The 19601-nt window shown below is 40.4% G+C and overlaps 1 protein-coding gene across 1 annotated transcript in view; it reads right to left on the reverse strand.

Annotated features, from left to right (window-relative positions):
- Positions 1-19374, reverse strand: part of LOC137618819 (ATP-binding cassette sub-family G member 5) — a 34977-nt gene extending 15603 nt beyond the window's left edge. The window contains exons 1-9 of the mRNA XM_068349027.1: positions 19218-19374; positions 13006-13081; positions 12362-12479; positions 11542-11747; positions 10920-11064; positions 9414-9540; positions 5058-5203; positions 3879-4089; positions 2147-2264 (exon numbers count right to left, since the gene is read on the reverse strand). Of these exons, the coding sequence (XP_068205128.1) occupies positions 2147-2264; positions 3879-4089; positions 5058-5203; positions 9414-9540; positions 10920-11064; positions 11542-11747; positions 12362-12479; positions 13006-13059 (1125 nt within the window). The 5' untranslated portion in view covers positions 13060-13081; positions 19218-19374. The remainder of the gene's footprint in view (positions 1-2146; positions 2265-3878; positions 4090-5057; positions 5204-9413; positions 9541-10919; positions 11065-11541; positions 11748-12361; positions 12480-13005; positions 13082-19217) is intronic.
- Between the last annotated feature and the right edge of the window lie 227 nt (positions 19375-19601).

The raw sequence follows: 19601 nt of genomic DNA on the forward strand, positions 1-19601 counted from the left end.
AAGTTAGTAATTGCGAAAACAGAATTACAATGTAACAGAAAAATCTAATGAAAGATAAATAATTCAGTGGCTGGAAAGAGACTAAACACTAGATCAAATAAACTACGTTTAAAATCTCTCACCGCATAAAGCTTGAGAACAAGAATAAACTCTAGAAACGTTTACCTTCTTCCCCTAAAGAGACTAGGGAGAAGAGCAAAAACGATAACAACGTTACTCGCTTGAACGAAACGTTTATCCAGCTCTCTCTCCCTCCGTCTCTATCTCTCTCTCTCTCTCTCTCTAGACTTAGAACCTGAGAGAAGAGCCCAATCATATATACTCGTTAAAACATATTAATGTTAAAGGAAAAAAACTGAAAGATTTCCCAAATAAAAAGTTCCTTTATTAGAATTAAAACCATTAAGCTAAGAAAGAATGAACAAAACGTTATAAACGGTTTACTCTTACTGCAACGTGACACCGTGAAAACTCTCTCTCTATCGTAACGATAGAGCGCAAGTTGAACGTTCTGAACGTCAACAACTGCAGAGACAAAACAAAACGTTAGTTCAACTTTGAAACAGTACGAGACTATCAAAGAAATTCTTTCAAAAACATTAAAATAGCATAATATGTTAACAGGTAAAACCGAAATGACGGGCTCAATGTTAATTAACTTCGGTACAAGAAAAGACCGCCTACTATTAGGAAAGGTCGAATATAAACAAATATAAAAATTAATTTTAATAATTTTATAATAAAAGGAAGTTAATCGAAGAGGCCTATAAAAGGCGGAGAGATATAAAATAAATCTATAACTTTTGTTAAGCAAAATAAAGAAAGAGAGTCTATACTCTCTTAGACACCAACACTTCCGCTAAGGGAAGGGTCGGCCATTTAAAGGTGAAAGAGAGTTCATACTCTCTTCGTCACCATAATTAATCAAATTAATTCCAAAAGCTAGCTAAGCTAATAATAGAACTTCCTGAATAGCGAAAGCTGAAATCTTAGAGCAATACTTCACCAAAAACCGTGAACAAGACTCCAAAATTATAAGCGTATCCATGAACGTCTTGCCGGAAGCACGACAGAGGAAAAATTGAAGTGGTGTCAACAAGAAGTACTGCAGTACCTGGCCACAGGTGGCGCTTGTGAGTACACCCCCCTCTTGTATAGCGATCGCTGGCGTATCCCTTCCGTAGAATTCTGTCGGGCAACAGAGTTGACAGCTACATGATTATCGGGTAAGTTTAATATTGAAAATATCATTTTACAAATGGAGGGAATTGTCCTTTTTCCTGTTTCTCATGTCAATGATCGGAACCATATGCGTTGTACTGTACAGTAATTGCTAATCCTCGTTAATGTGGTTCCACCATCTACCTATACAGCCCTGTATCCTTTGCTGAGCTGGTTTAGACCTTCAATTCTCAGGTTCTAAGACTACTAGTAAAAGGAAGAGAGGAAAGTCACATTGGCTGATCAGTTCTGTCTTTTATTTATGTCTGAAGTCGGGGAAAAAAAGTGTGCTTAACCCTTTTACCCCCAAAGGATGTACTGGTACGTTTCACAAAACTCGTCCCTTTACCCCCATGGACGTACCGGTACGTCCTTGCAAAAAAACTGCTATTTACATTTTTTTTGCATATTTTTGATAATTTTTTGAGAAACTTCAGGCATTTTCCAAGAGAATGAGACCAACCTGACCTCTCTATGAGGAAAATTAAGGCTGTTAGAGCAATTTAAAAAATAAATACTGCAAAATGTGCTTGAAAAAAAATAACCCCTGCGGGTTAAGGGTTGGAAAGTTCCAAATAGCCTGGGGGTAAAAGGGTTAATAAGAATTACATTTTTCACTACTGCTGAATAAAGATAAAGACTTAATTGATAAGTAATACTTACAGGGTCTTGAATTCCATGAATAGTTGCACTATACTGTACGTCCGTAGGGATAATCGGTGAATTTTAGTCAATAGATGGCCCTGATATGAGAGCTGATGCTCACGGGAGCTTTCTGGTCTTTCCTTTGACTGTGTATTAGATTCCCCCCTGACTTTCGTACAGGTCTCGTGGTACCAAAGATGCATAGAAGGTCTTTGTACCAATCCAATGATATAAAAGGGGGATTGTCTCTCTAAACATAACCAGAGGGTCCAGTTCTTACCTTCAGTTCATAGTAGAAGTTCCACAGCAGGAAGAAGAACGTCGGTAGCAGCAGCAAACGGAAGAACAGCTGCTGGAAGCCGATCGAGGTAGCGGGATTCATCATGGCAAAGCCTCTCCTGTAATGAATTGTTGTTGTTATTAAGGTCAGACTAAGGTCACCAAATCATTTCATGACTGAAAAACTAACCTAAAGTCTATTAATTCATTTTGTTCTTAAATTTGAAGAAAACGGTCAGGAAGATTAAGAGACCAAGAATTTATGGCAGTTCTGTTCAGTTTGATGTGACAGTCATTTTTATTGTAGGTTTTCAAGAAGCTCCCTATAATTCTGGAATCACACTAGTCATTTCTTGCTCGAGGTTTTCGCCAACCTCCAGCCAATGATAGCGAGCAAAAGGGTTGTAGCGTCACACTACCATCTCGCGGTTCGAGGAGCAAATAGGAAAAAGATAAAAACCGATCAGCTGACATCATCATGGTGCCCAGAAATATTCTAACTGTTGCAGTAATATTGTATTTTTGGAATATTACGTGAATTGAAGAATTCCACTACTACCACAGGATGAACAAGCAGATTTTTATTATCTCTTGAAGCTTGTTGGACTCGAGATGTCCAAGCAAGAGCACGTCCTCTCTGCAGCAGCCATCTTGTTTGTTTACATCCGAAGTCATGCTCGCAGTTTCTGCTCGCTTGAGCAACAAGCTCTCATGTTTTCTATTTTGGGCAGCAACGCCTCGCTGCTTAGCGAGAAAAAGCTTAGTGTGATTCCAGCTTAAAGGTAATCTGATTCAAGAAAGTTCAAGAAGCTGGAGGATAAAGTGGAAATAGTTTTTTTCATCAGTTTCTACAGAGCAGGCGCACAATTGGATCAGCTGAAAGAAAAAGCTGGTCTTCCACACAAGGGCGTAGAGGTTTGTAAAATGACCGAAGACATCACCTGTCCTTACTTTAGAGCAGTGGTTCCTTCTACAAAACTACAGATTTTACTTTTCACTAAAGGCTAGTGGTTCCCTTTGTCTACTACAAAACTATAGATTACTTTATACTTTTTAGATGTAAGGTAACTATCTTTTAGTACGTCATTATAAATGTTCTTTATTTCTTTCAGAAATAAAAGTAGGTTCTCAACTTACAAGCATTTTGCAAATACAAACAAATTCAACCGAAACCGTAAAGCTCAGATATTGCATCAAAAAATTTCATAATGAGATACTGCGATTAAATAATATCCCTTTTACCCCCAAAAGGACGTACTGGTACGTTTCACAAAACTCATCCCTTTACCCCCATGGACGTACCGGTACGTCCTTGCAAAAAACTGCTATTTACATTTTTTTTTTTTGCATATTTTTGATAATTTTTTGAGAAACTTCTGGCAGATTCCAAGAGAATGAGACCAACCTGACCTCTCTATGATGAAAATTAAGGCTGTTAGAGCAATTTAGAAAAAATATACTGCAAAATGTGCTTGAAAAAAAAATAACCCCTGGGGGTTAAGGGTTGGAAAGTTCCAAATAGCCTGGGGGTAAAAGGGATATCATATAATTTAGCGCAGTAAGCACAACAACATTATCAACATGTGGGTTAGGTGAAGCCTAAACTAGGCCAACATTTAACAAAATTCGAGTTGAAAACAGATTCTTGGAAAGGATTAAGTTTATAAGTTAAGGACTTTCTGTACAGTACTATTATAAAACCACATGATTAAATCAGATGTCGGGTCACTCACCCCAACAGAGCAAAGAGCGTCGAGAAAACCCCAGGCCGTCCGTACGCGGAGAGGGGAATCTTGTGCTCCGATGGGTCCACGTCCGGAGGAGGCCCCGCGTACTTTCGGTACGGTCCGCCCTCGAGCTTGAACTTCTCCACCAACGCGGCGATCTGGTTGTTGGAGTCGATGAACCTCTCGCGCGAGCGGCGGTCGACCGTTGAGAGGCACACTGTAAAAGTTATAAGTGCTTTGGTATTAGATGAAATGTCAGTTGAATAGAAAAGGGATTTTGACGTAGGAAAAATCTATTTTTGGGTGAGAAAGCCATGTCGTCCTGATGGATGGAAGTTCCCTCTGGCAACTTCTACAGTATAATATTTCTGCGAGTGATATTACAAGAGAATTACCGTCAGGTATCACAGGGTTCCAACCCCCGGAAACGACTATCCGAAGATATCGTGTATAATCAGGGGCGTATCCTAAGATAACCATAGATATCTGCACCCCCAATAGACCTTACCCAGTCTAATCCACTAAGGGGAAGGATAAGTAAGAAGCCAGAATATGATAAAGTGCAAGTGTCTAGTCAAAATTGTTTTAGCAACTCGGTGTTCAGGGGATACTGTGTAAGTTTTATTCAGTTCAAAGTGCTCTACAGTACAGTAATCACAATAATATCTTGTAGATGTACAATACGATGTCCTCTACATAAGACAAGGATGCGTTTTCAATACAGAATCACTATGAAACTCGGAGGCAATGTTAGAAACAAGACAAAACAGCGGTATCTAGTGCAATCACAGTGATCAAAATACTGTTCACAAATCACAGCAATCTACTTAATTATTATCATTATTATTATTAGCTAAGCCACAACCCCAGTTGGAAAAGCAGGATGCTATATTCTCTGAAAGGCTTCCAAAGGAAAATAGCTCAGTAAGGAAAGGAAATAAGGAAGCAAATATAATAGTGTGCCTAAGTGTATCCTCAAGTAAGAGAACTCTAACCAAGACAATGGAAGACCATGGTACAGAGGTTATGGCACTACCCAAGACTAAAATGGTTTGATTTTGGAAATATCCTACTAAAAGAGTTGCTTACCAAGAGGAAATTAGAAAGGCAGTAACTCAAGACCCCTATGTAAGACCAGGTCATCGTTAGAAACAAGACGGTAGAGTAAACATATTGTGCACTTACAGTAATACATCAGAGGATTCTCCAACTCCGGGCAGGGGAACCCAATGCTACGGAAGTAGTCGATCATGAGACGCGTGGACCCGGTGTAGACCACGTCTCCCAGGCACAGGTAGCTGACGCGGTCCAGGAAGGGCAGGATGTCGGACCTGGGGAATGAAGGGATCTTTCAATTGCGTTTGGTTGTAAGTACGGTACAGCGTAGTACAGGCGATCTACAGGTTTCGGTCACCAGAACTGTATTTTGATAAGTAGGGACATCTTAACCCTTTTACCCCCAGGCTATTTGGAAATTTCCAACCCTTAATCCCCAGGGGTTATTTTTTTCCCCAGCACATTTTGCAGTATATTTTTTTTTAAATTGCTCTAACAGCCTTAATTTTTGTCATAGAGAGGTAAGGTTGGTCTCATTCTCTTGGAAAATGCCTGAATTTTCTCAAAAAATTATCAAAAATATGAAATAAAAAATTTTATAGCATTTTTTTGCAAGGACGTACCGATGGTGGTAAAGGGATGAGTTTTGTGAAACGTACCAGTACGTCCTTTGGGGGTAAAAGGGTTAAAATCTACTGAATACACTCACTGTATTTTTACAGGTTGTGGTATTGTATAGGAAATGTAATTGCCTGTTGACCTGTTCGGTGTAAGTTTGTGAGCTAAGGATGGGGAATTATAGATCTACCTGCTTTTGTCATCAGCAGCCATTGCCTGCCCCTCCATGGTCTTTTCTTGGAGAGGGGACGGCTTGAGTACTGGTCATACGTATACTGTATATGGTCAGTCTCTAGGGCATTGTCCTGTTCCTTGCATCTACCACTCATAAACAATCTTTAAAACCTTTTAATTAGTGACCCTGTAATTCACGGTGCCCGTATACTAATTTGTTAATGCAAAACTGTAAAAACACGACTGTCTAACATAACTATGGAGCATCCGATTATTGATTGAAGCAATGCATGGAGAATGCAGTTGAGTCTGATTTGCTAGTTCCAACATTTCTTTCCAAAAGGACGTGTGTTTGAACATCCGGGAAAACAGAATTTCTTTCTTTAATCTTCAAAAGGACGTGTGTTTGGATGTCAGCCGGGAAAACAGAAGTTCTTTCTTTAATCTTCAAAAGGAAGTGTGTTTGAATGTCATCTGGGAAAACAGTTCTTTCTTTAATCTTCAAAAGGAAGTGTGTTTGAATGTCATCTGGGAAAACAGAAGTTCTTTCTTTAATCTTCAAAAGGACGTGTGTTTGAACATCTTGGAAAACAGAAGTTCTTTCTTTAATCCCCAAAAGGACATGTATTTGAATGTCATCTGGGAAAACAGAAGTTCTTCCTTTAACCTTCAATAGGACGTGTGTTTTTAAACGTCAACGGGAAAACAAGGTCTTTCTTTAATCTTCAAAAGGACGCAAGTTAGAATGTCATGAGGGAAAACGGAATTTCTTTCTTCAATTTCCTATCTTTGAAAGGAAGTCATTTTATGGAAAGCACTTACAGATATTCTTTCCGGGGATTTGTCGAACTGAGAAGTTGAGGCTTTGCCAAGTTGTGAAGCTGTTACCATTCAACTTAAACTCTCAGTTTGTTTAATGTTTGCAATAATCCCAGTGTCAATAATAAAGACTGGTTTTAATCAACTTCCGCCTTAGTTTTGGTGACTTCCATCGCTGTTTTTGTATGTGATTAGTAATTTTCTAATTTGTAAATTAATGTCTTTGGACATCAGGAAAAGAATAACAATAAAGTAATATGTTTATTACAGCTGTTGTTTGAACGCACGCTGGTGCGCTGCTCGACGTTTGCTACCCAGCCGGGTTATACCACCACACTAGCTATTCTGTTGCTGGTATTTGCCAACCAGCTGGGGGTTATACCACCTCACTTGCTATTCTGTTGCTGGTATTTGCCAACCAGCTGGGGGTTATACCACCACACTTGCTATTCTGTTGCTGGTATTTACCATCCAGCTGGGGGTTATACCACCTCACTTGCTATTCTGTTGCTGGTATTTGCCAACCAGCTGGGGGTTATACCACCTCACTTGCTATTCTGTTGCTGGTATTTGCCAACCAGCTGGGGGTTATACCACCTCACTTGCTATTCTGTTGCTGGTATTTGCCAACCAGCAGGGGGTTATACCACCACACTAGCTATTCTGTTGCTGGTATTTCGGGAGAGCATTGCCACGAACATGCCCTTGTTACATATTGAAAGAAAAAAGCTAGAGCATTTTTGATGAAAATTAAGAAATTTATAAAAGGTAATAAAAGTTTGTGGCAGGCATAAAAACTTCTATTTGTGTTTGATCTACTGGAATCTAGACTAGGAGGATGATTCTATCTTCGATTTAATAATAACGCGATAGTTCATACATTTAGGATGGTACCGAATGATCTCGCCAGTCTCATTTTGTCCTATCTCCAAAATCATATACAGAAGGTCTCCCAACTTACAAAAGTTCGACTTACAAACATTCAGAGATAGAAACACATATCCAACTATAATCATAAATCTCAGATATTGTATCAAAAATTTGTATACTGTTATACATACATATACCAAGGCACTTCCCCCAATTTTGGGGGGTAGCCGACATCAACAAATGAAACAAAAACAAAAAAGGGGACCTCTACTCTCTACGTTCCTCCCAGCCTAACAAGGGACTCAACCGAGTTCAGCTGGTACTGCTAGGGTGCCACAGCCCACCCTCCCCCATTGTCCACCACAGATGAAGCTTCATAATGATGAATCCCCTACTGCTGCTACTTCCGTGGTCATCTAAGGCATCGGAGGAAGCAGCAGGAATACTGTTATAAAATAAAGAAATATTGTAATCAAACAATACAGTATTGTATAATTTATTTCAGTAAGAAGCGACTCGATTCGTAGTTTATATACATTAATATTCATAATTCTAATTTATTTTCTTGATAGATCATTCTATCATTATCAATTTCTTTTCGTGGACTAGGTAGGCTTTTAGTGTCGGTCCCCTCGGTCTCACGGCATTACTGTTCAGTACACGGGTTCTTCTGTGATGAGTGCTTGGTTCCTCTGACCGTAAGACCCAGTCTTAAGGATATCAGAGAACTATCCCTCTCTAAAGCTTGTAAGGAGGATAGCAGGTACATCCTCACCAAAATTCTTGGAAGGAGAAGCTGTGTACGATGCCAGTGGAATTTTTAAGCTCGCATTGAAAGCTGGGTTTCGTATGTGATTTTAAAAGGTATATATAATCTTCAAGTGTTTTATGATTATTTATTTTTATGCGTTTATTTTTTGTTATTTAGATTTCTTTTGTTACTAAATCTTAAGTAATCGTACTCCAGTCAGCATCATTGACCATTGATGTTATGATGCCAGATAATTAACAATATTATGTTCATTCATTGTATTACTGTTGAATCTTTGCAACCATTTTGAAATCCTTAAATTGCTTCCCATCACTGACAGCATATGGTACGATAATGTTTATGGCTATAAAGGAACACAAGTGCAATGATTTTTGTACTTTGCTCAGTCAATGAGTTTATTTCTTGTTTCTTTGTTTTGTTGCAAGGAAAGTTAGACATCTAGACTGGCAACTGCAAGTCAGATTTGGGAAGGGGTCCTTGTCTGTCGTAGGACGTTTGTAGTCCTATATGTTATGCAAATGGATTTTAGGAGATCCTCAAAAGTCATAGTTTATACTCAAAACTCTTGGTGAGAACCGGACCAAGAGGATATGAGAGATGCTGAACAACTAATGCTGGAATCACACAAGTCATTTCTCGCTCTAGGTTTTCGCCAACCTCCGGGTGATGCTCACAAGAGAGAAAGTGTTGTGGACTCGTACTACAATTTCGCGTTTCGAGGAGAAAATAGAAAATGTAAACAAAACTGATCAGCTGACATCATCATGGCGGCCAAAAACTTTCTGACTGTTGCAGTAATATGTATTCTCGTATTACGTGAACTGATGTATCCTACAACTACTATAGAAAGAACAAAGCAGATTTTTATTATCTCTTGAGGCTTGTTGGACCCAAAATTGCCAAGCAAGAGCACGTCCTATATGTAGCGGCCATCTTTTTTGTTTACGTTCGAAGTCATGCCCGTAGTTTGTGTTTGCCAAAATCGAGCAAAATGCTCCCGGTGTCCCATTTTTGGCAGCAACGGCTCGCTGATAGCGAAAAAAAAAGCCTGGTGTGATTTCCGCTAAAGTTGCAAAATACCGAAAGAAACGGGTGAAAAGCTAAAATGGCTAAAGTAATACCACTAATAAAGTATGGTACTGCCTATGGCAAACTGCAGGGGCTCGCTGTAGGTTGGACATCCCTCCGGGATTTCGATTAAACTTGACTTACTATTTGCAGTTTAACCCTACCTTGGCTTCTCCATCGTGACGATAATGATCCGGTTGTACTTCTTGGCGTGGTTGCTCAATATGGAGATGACAAAATACGTGTTCAGAGGGTCGAGGCCCCAGGCTGGTTCATCTAGCAAGAGCACCACTGGAAGGAAAAAAACGGTCGATTTCAGTGTTACGGTGAACAGAATTCGAGAAGGGTTGGGATGATGTCGGGTTATGCACAGCTAGGCATTCGGGAGGTGATAAAGATTATCAAAGTGGACTTATAATTAACCGAAGAGTTTTGTCCGAATGAGTATGATATATGAGGAGAGCTTTGGTTAATCACAGATGTCTGAACTGATATGACAGCACTGATGGTCAGTGTATCAAGAAAAGCTAATTACACTACTACTACTACTACTAGCTAAGCTACAGCCCTAATTGAAAAAACAGGATTCTATAATCCCATGGGCTCCAACAGGAAAAGTATCCCGGCGAGAAAACGAAATAAGGAAATAAATTACTGACACTACATATGAGAATAATTTCACCCGACTGTTTATAAAAGAAGAGTGGACATAATTGTAAACAACTTGAAAATAAACGAAGCAACATTTCACAGACTAAAGATAAAAAGAGATAAGGAAATAACACAGCAATAGAGATGAATGAATAAGCTGAAGTAATGACGTAGTGTCTAAAATTTATACAGTAACTGAAAATATCATTAAAAATGCTTTATGCTCGCATGCACGTCAAGTGGTGGACTGTAAGCCTTGGTTGAGGATCTTTGTAGCGTCGTTTCGGCCAATAGTTTCGTCCACTTTTGGCCTTTTACTTTATACTTTACACTTTTACGTACACTTCGCTTTCCAATTTTACGTACTTAACGCTTTCTATTTTTACGTACTGAACGCTTTCTATTTTTACGTACTGAACGCGTTCTATTTTTACGTACTGAACGCGTTCTATTTTTACGTACTGAACGCGTTCTATTTTTACGTACGGAACGCGTTCTATTTTTACGTACGGAACGCGTTCTATTTTTACGTACGGAACGCGTTCTATTTTTACGTACTGAACGCGTTCTATTTTTACGTACTGAACGCGTTCTATTTTTACGTACTGAACTTGCTCTATTTTTATGTACTGAACGCGCTCTATTTTTATGTAAAGTACTTTAAACTTTCATCTTCTAAATATACTTTAAACTTAACATTTCAAATGTACTTTACTCTTTCCATTTTTATGTACTTTAAAACTTTCTATTTCTACATATAGTTTAAACTTTCCACTGCAATTTATAATACTTTACACTTGACAATTTTATGTACTTTATAATTTCCACTAATATTTTATGCTATCCAATTCTACGTACTTTACACTTTTCATTTTTACTTCACATCACATCTGGGATGAATACCCCCAATTATACCCAATTACTGAATCGACTCTGGCCTTGGCACCAGGCAATTTCTTCCAGATTTATGGCTAATTGAGGCATTGAAGAAATGGTTGAAACTCGCTTAGAATACTCACGTGGATCTTTGATGAGCTGGACTCCAATGACGAGCCTGCGATACTCGGAGGGCGTCAGGTGGTCCACCGACCTGTTGGCGACCTGCGTTAGGGCCAGGTCGGCCAGGACCTGGCGTACCCGGGCGGAACGCATCGATCCTCCGATCTGGAAAAAAATTAGTTTCCATTAGTTCGGGTTGCCTTTGTGGGTCGAGAATGGATGTGTTCTTTAACATGTTGCTTTAGACAATATATATATATATATATATATATAGATATATATATATATATATATATATATATATATATATATATATAGAGAGAGAGAGAGAGAGAGAGAGAGAGAGAGAGAGAGAGAGAGAGAGCCCATTCCATGTACATAAAAATCGATGGAGATCTTTGTACTTAAGGTTATTGTAGAGAATGCACTCTAGTATAGACTACCCCTAGGCAAAATGAAACCTTACTTTAATTCTCTATGCAAGGGTTACGGTTATTCATTAAGGAGAGGGAGAGAGAGAGAGAGAGAGAGAGAGAGAGAGAGAGAGAGAGAGAGAGAGAGAGAGAGAGAGAGAGAGCTTAAGGTACTAAACTCTTCCAAGTGCTATCAAGCCATATATCGACAAAGCCGAAAACGTCTTACCTTAGAGCTGAGGGAAAGCTTGGCAGCGTACTCGAGGGTCTGCTTGGCCGTGAGACCGTCCAGGAGCTGCGTCTTGTGGGTCACGTACCCGCAGGAGTCCTGGAAGAGCCGTAGGGACATGGGCACGTGGTTGAGCAGAATCTGGCCCCTGGTCGGACCCTGGGCTCTGCGGGAGATGACCTCCAGCAGGGCTCTCTTGCCACTGCCTGAAGGAAGAAGAAGTCATATTACATGGATCTAGTATGTAGCAGTTAGTGTCCTATGTAAGGATGAGATAGTTTCAAGACTAGGTTCCTCTGATATCCGACATGATTGATTTAGACGTCCAGCTCGAAATACTCGACTCATTGATCTTCGTTGTTTTCAAACACGAGCGAGTTACCATACATATGTATTGAGAACTCCTACAGCTATTTCTACATGAAATTGTTTTCAAAGATTTCTAACACGGGAGAGCTATCATACATATGTATCAAGAATCCCTATGGCTATACCTACGTAATGAATTTTTTTAAAAAAAGATTTATAACACGGCAGAGTTATACAAATGTATCGAGAGTACCAACAGCTATATCAATTTCATATTCTGTTTTACGCTTATCCAAAACGGATTTTAATTTAGTTCACAGACAGGATTTTGTCTGTAGAGAGTATTTCAGCTGAATGTTCTTAACTAAATAAAATCCGAATAATCACAGATATCGCACATTAATTTTGGGGGAGACAATTATCAAATAGAAGTGAGAATCATCACAATTTAATAATGCGTAATAAAGATTCTAGAATGATAAGAATCGAAGCTTTCGAGACAGAAACCGACCTTTAGAGCCGAGGATGGCCATGAGCTCGCCCCCGTGTATTTCGAGCGACACATCTTTGAGGATGACGCCCGTCGGCACGTTCCCCACCAGCTTCTGGACGCAGGATCCCGGCTCCACCTGGAAAACGAGCTGGAAGTTTAAAATCTGGGGTCTCTGTAGCTTTGCACACTTTTGGGCTTTCAACATTAACCCACTTTTTAGCCTTTATCTTCACACCAACTATTGGGCTTTTAATTTTACTTAAATTTTCTTCTTCAACTTTAGGCAGTTTTTAGTCTTCAACTTTATACTACACCCACTTTTTGACCTTTAACTTTATACTACATCCATCCTTTAGCCTTCAACTTTACATCCACTTTCAGACCTTCAACTCTAAACTACACCCACTTTTTGACCTTTAACTTTATACTACATCCAACCTTTAGCCTTCAACTTTATATCCACTTTCAGACCTTCAACTCTAAACTACACCCACTTTTTGACCTTCAAATATTACCCTATTGATGCTTATTTTCTCACATCCTGATCCACAACCTCTTTTAATTCTCAACTGACTGGCCCCCCCAACCCTGGTGACTGACCATAAGACTAAAAAAAATCTTTTAAATCTATAAATAGTAGCTAGAATCTCTCCTGGTCTTACCGGACCGGTGTGGAAGACGCTGATGAGCTCCAGCACGAACTCGCTGTTCATCATATTTGCGAAGACGCAGTTGGATCTGGATAGAAAACGGGGGAAATAAGAAACAGGAATTTATATAAAAATAGCGTAGAAAACAAATAAAACTGATGATAATTGTTGGCAAAACGAATGGCAATGTTTGTGCTCATCATCGAGAAGCTTATTTGTATCAAACCTAGGTATTCTATCTACATTTCTGTTGGGTGCTTTCAATTTTAATTTCAGTGTGGCAATGAGGAGCTGGTGATCCCTGCCAATAACCTCTGTAGCTTCTTACATATCTCAGAGTCCTCCTCCTCCTCTTTTATTAAAAGCAATTTGATTGGTCAGTTCCTGGATAGGTAACCCCCCGCGAATGATTAGACATGTTTCGTATGTTATACCTCCATCACTGTGACTGAGCTGCCGAGACTATGCAGTGGATTTATTTTGCAACAGTAGGTCTACGCTGCGAACAAAGGAATGGGGCTTCAGAGACGAACGCGGGCACCTTAGGGTGAGAGGATATGTAATGGCTCCTCCCTTATCCTTCCCCTTAGTTGATTAGACTGGGTAAGGTCTATTGGGGGTGCAGATATCTATCTTAGGATACGTCCCTGATTATACACGATATCTTCGGATAGTCATTCCTGGGGTTAGAACCCCGTGATACCCGACGGTAATTGTCTGTACTGTAATATCACTCGCAGAAATATTATACAGTAGGAAGCTGCCGGAGGGAACTTCCATCAGGACGACATGGCTCGAGCCCAAAAATAGATTTTTCTTACGTCAAAATCTGTTTATTTTGCATTAACCAACCCTTTCAGTCGCTAGGCCACGGCATTGCCTAAACCGTGTCGGAACAAGAGATACGATAGGAGACGTTTTACATCGTTTGCAGCACGGGAAGTTACTTGCGATACTTCTAAGTTGCTGAGGTTTGGTAGCTTATTGGAAATTTCCCAGCCTGGCAATCTGCTGGACAGGAGTTCTGCGCACTAAAGCTCGATAGTTTCTTGTAGTGTCTGCAACCTCACCGTCCTTGTGAGCTAGGGATACGTGTACCTGCTGAGTCATCAGCAGCCATTGCCTGGCCCTCCCAGGTTCTAGCTTGATGGATAGGGGGCTTTGATGCTGATCAGATGTATATATGGTCAATCTCTAGGGCAATGTATCTGTCCCTTGCCTCTGCCATTCATGAACGACCTTTAAATGATGAGTTGGAAATTGTGTTTTGCTAAGCGTCGGGCCGTCGTAAATATCTCCATAATTCTAATTTGAATGATTCGTTAGCGAGTCGTCATTGATTTATGCAAAACTTGTTCATATGATAAAAAACCTCCAACGTATGAAACTCTATTCGTAAATTTGCGTAGCGGTCTGAGGATGATCAACACTACATTTAATGCCGCAAAACATTAAAGTAAGAATATGCATAGCAATATAATGTACTGTAGTGGCATTGCAATGTTACTTAAACTGACTACACAAAAGTAATGCAATATTACCTCATTGATATTTAGATAACAAAAGTACACTTTTGAATATTGATGAAAAAATATTTTTTTTTTTTCGTTTAAATGGGAAATGGTTTCTCTATCGCCATGATCAGCAAAGCTGTACTAGTCAGGCCCACTTATACTAGGTTGGTTTGCTGTGAGGTATCAGACCAAAGTCTCCCACCGTCATTAATCCGCTGTGGCCAGCACATACTAGGTTGGTTTGCCGCGAGCTATCAGACCAGAGTCTCCCACTGTCACTAACCCGCTGTGGCCAGCCCATACTAGGTTGGTTTGCCGCGAGCTATCAGACCAGAGTCTCCCACACTCACTAACCCGCTGTGGCCAGCCCATACTAGGTTGGTTTGCCGCGAGCTATCAGACCAGAGTCTCCCACCCTCACTAACCCGCTGTGGCCAGCCCATACTAGGTTGGTTTGCCGCGAGCTATCAGACCAGAGTCTCCCACCCTCACTAACCCGCTGTGGCCAGCCCATACTAGGTTGGTTTGCCGCGAGCTATCAGACCAAAGTCTCCCACCCTCACTAAACATACTAGGTTGGTTTGCCGCGAGCTATCAGACCAGAGTCTCCCACCCTCACTAACCCGCTGTGGCCAGCCCATACTAAGTTGGTTTGCCGCGAGCTATCAGACCAAAGTCTCCCACCCTCACTAAACATACTAGGTTGGTTTGCCGCGAGCTATCAGACCAGAGTCTCCCACCCTCACTAACCCGCTGTGGCCAGCACATACTAGGTTGGTTTGCCGCGAGCTATCAGACCAGAGTCTCCCACTGTCACTAACCCGCTGTGGCCAGCCCATACTAGGTTGGTTTGCCGCGAGCTATCAGACCAGAGTCTCCCACCCTCACTAACCCGCTGTGGCCAGCCCATACTAGGTTGGTTTGCCGCGAGCTATCAGACCAGAGTCTCCCACCCTCACTAACCCGCTGTGGCCAGCCCATACTAGGTTGGTTTGCCGCGAGCTATCAGACCAGAGTCTCCCACCCTCACTAACCCGCTGTGGCCAGCCCATACTAGGTTGGTTTGCCGCGAGCTATCAGACCAGAGTCTCCCACCCTCACTAACCCGCTGTGGCCAGCCCATACTAGGTTGGTTTGCCGCGAGCTATCAGACCAGAGTCTCCCACCCTCACTAACCCGCTGTGGCCAGCCCATACTAGGTTGGTTTGCCGCGAGCTATCAGACCAGAGTCTCCCACCCTCACTAACCCGCTGTGGCCAGCCCATACTAGGTTGGTTTGCCGCGAGCTATCAGACCAGAGTCTCCCACCCTCACTAACCCGCTGTGGCCAGCCCATACTAAGTTGGTTTGCCGCGAGCTATCAGACCAAAGTCTCCCACCCTCACTAAACATACTAGGTTGGTTTGCCGCGAGCTATCAGACCAGAGTCTCCCACCCTCACTAACCCGCTGTGGCCAGCCCATACTAGGTTGGTTTGCCGCGAGCTATCAGACCAAAGTCTCCCACCCTCACTAAACATACTAGGTTGGTTTGCCGCGAGCTATCAGACCAGAGTCTCCCACCCTCACTAACCCGCTGTGGCCAGCCCATACTAGGTTGGTTTGCCGCGAGCTATCAGACCAAAGTCTCCCACCCTCACTAAACATACTAGGTTGGTTTGCCGCGAGCTATCAGACCAGAGTCTCCCACCCTCACTAACCCGCTGTGGCCAGCCCATACTAGGTTGGTTTGCCGCGAGCTATCAGACCAAAGTCTCCCACCCTCACTAAACATACTAGGTTGGTTTGCCGCGAGCTATCAGACCAGAGTCTCCCACCCTCACTAACCCGCTGTGGCCAGCCCATATTAGGTTGGTTTGCCGCGAGCTATCAGACCAGAGTCTCCCACCCTCACTAACCCGCTGTGGCCAGCCCATACTAGGTTGGTTTGCTGCGAGCTATCAGACCAAAGTCTCCCACCCTCACTAAACATACTAGGTTGGTTTGCCGCGAGCTATCAGACCAGAGTCTCCCACCCTCACTAACCCGCTGTGGCCAGCCCATACTAGGTTGGTTTGCCGCGAGCTATCAGACCAAAGTCTCCCACCCTCACTAAACATACTAGGTTGGTTTGCCGCGAGCTATCAGACCAGAGTCTCCCACCCTCACTAACCCGCTGTGGCCAGCCCATACTAGGTTGGTTTGCCGCGAGCTATCAGACCAAAGTCTCCCACCCTCACTAAACATACTAGGTTGGTTTGCCGCGAGCTATCAGACCAGAGTCTCCCACCCTCACTAACCCGCTGTGGCCAGCCCATACTAGGTTGGTTTGCCGCGAGCTATCAGACCAAAGTCTCCCACCCTCACTAAACATACTAGGTTGGTTTGCCGCGAGCTATCAGACCAGAGTCTCCCACCCTCACTAACCCGCTGTGGCCAGCCCATACTAGGTTGGTTTGCCGCGAGCTATCAGACCAGAGTCTCCCACCCTCACTAACCCGCTGTGGCCAGCTCATACTAGGTTGGTTTGCCGCGAGCTATCAGACCAAAGTCTCCCACCCTCACTAAACATACTAGGTTGGTTTGCCGCGAGCTATCAGACCAGAGTCTCCCACCCTCACTAACCCGCTGTGGCCAGCCCATACTAGGTTGGTTTGCCGCGAGCTATCAGACCAAAGTCTCCCACCCTCACTAAACATACTAGGTTGGTTTGCCGCGAGCTATCAGACCAGAGTCTCCCACCCTCACTAACCCGCTGTGGCCAGCCCATACTAGGTTGGTTTGCCGCGAGCTATCAGACCAAAGTCTCCCACCCTCACTAAACATACTAGGTTGGTTTGCCGCGAGCTATCAGACCAGAGTCTCCCACCCTCACTAACCCGCTGTGGCCAGCCCATACTAGGTTGGTTTGCCGCGAGCTATCAGACCAAAGTCTCCCACCCTCACTAAACATACTAGGTTGGTTTGCCGCGAGCTATCAGACCAGAGTCTCCCACCCTCACTAACCCGCTGTGGCCAGCCCATACTAGGTTGGTTTGCCGCGAGCTATCAGACCAAAGTCTCCCACCCTCACTAAACATACTAGGTTGGTTTGCCGCGAGCTATCAGACCAAAGTCTCCCACCCTCACTAAATATACTAGGTTGGTTTGCCGCGAGCTATCAGACCAAAGTCTCCCACCCTCACTAAACATACTAGGTTGGTTTGCCGCGAGCTATCAGACACAAGTCTCCCACCATCACCAATCTGCACTGGCCAGTGTGGTGGTGAAATCTAGCCAAACCCCAGACATGAATAAGGACATGTCTGAGGCCTTTGTCCTGCGTCATAGGGTAGTGCCATCAGGGCACATCATGGGGTACACTGTAGGCATGCCTTAGATACTGACTTAATTAAAAGAAATATTAAGTGAATTAAACTCATTTTGAATTAATTTTAATTTATTAATAAATTTCACTCTATTAATTTTAATTTATCTATTAACTTTAGTTTAATCATAATTTTAATTTTTTAATTAATTTTAATTTAATTTTAAATTGATTAATTTTAATTTATCTAACTTTAGTTTAATCATAATTTTAATGTTTTAATTAATTTTAATTTAATTTTCAATTGATTAATTTTAATTTATTTAATTTAATTTCTTAATTAATTTGAAGTTGTCAATTAATTGTAATGATTTAATTTCAATTTATAACTCAATTTTTTATTATTTAATTTAATAATTAATTGCGATTGCGAGAAATATTCAATCAAAATTAATTAATTTTATTTATATATATTTCTTTGACGTCAACACATATCTTGTAATAGAGGCTGGCTCTATAAAAATCGCACAACAGTCACTGCCCCAGTACTCCTCAGGACCCTCCCCCCACCTTATATTTACACAGATGCTTCATGAACAGGATGTTTAGCCCGTAAATATGCATTACAATACTTGCCCTTCGTTTCAAATATATCTTTTATGTTTTACCTGAGTTATTATTATTATTATTATTATTATTATTATTGTTGTTTTTGGAATATTTTTTGTGATTTTTTGGCTATGAGAATGAATATATATATATATATATATATATATATATATATATATATACATAAATATATATATATACATAAATATATATATATATATATATATATATATATATATATATATATATATATATATACATATATATATATATATATATTTATATATATATATATATATATATGTGTGTGTGTGTGTGTATGTATATATATATATATATATATATATATATATATATATATATATATATATATATATATATATATATATATATATATATATATATATATATATATATGTATGTATATATATGTATATATATATATATATATATATATATATATATATATATATATATATATATATATATATATATATATACAGTATGTATATATATATATATATATATATATATATATATATATATATATATATATATATATATATATATATATATATATATATATATATATATATATATATATATATATCAACGCATTAAAAATGCCAACGTAATATCCAATTGCCTAATTAAACTAGAAGAAACAAAATCAGGAAAAGAATAACCAATAAAAATATGTAATTAACGAAATCGTGTCAAATGGAAGTACCGTTTTTGACAGAACCTTCTACACATATCGTTTTCTTTAACAATATTCTAAGTCATTTAAACGTTTTATGGTCTTATTTCACTTACCTTTAATTCGTTAAAATGTTCCTGTGTAAACGTTCACCCGTGTGATATATAAATAAAGGGTTTGTTTGCAGTAATAACTTATTAAATATCACTACGCCATTTTTTAGTAGGTTTCGAGTCCGTAGCGTTTGGTTGTGCCTAACCAACTGTCGGTGATGAGAACAGAGAACAGAATGGTCGCGTTCATGAGATTGTTTGTGAGGTATTTTAGAAAACGTTCGCTTAATCAGCTAATGTTTATATGTGTTCGATTCGTTTATCGTCAACTTAGGCTTTATATTATTAGTTTATTTCACTTAAAGCTATATGATTCATTAAATCCTAACATCATATTACAATGAAATAAAAGACGAAACTATATATTATAATATTACTATGTAAATA

This window comes from Palaemon carinicauda, chromosome 25 (genome assembly GCF_036898095.1).
Source record: "Palaemon carinicauda isolate YSFRI2023 chromosome 25, ASM3689809v2, whole genome shotgun sequence".
In the NCBI taxonomy this organism is placed as follows: Eukaryota; Metazoa; Arthropoda; class Malacostraca; order Decapoda; family Palaemonidae; genus Palaemon; species Palaemon carinicauda.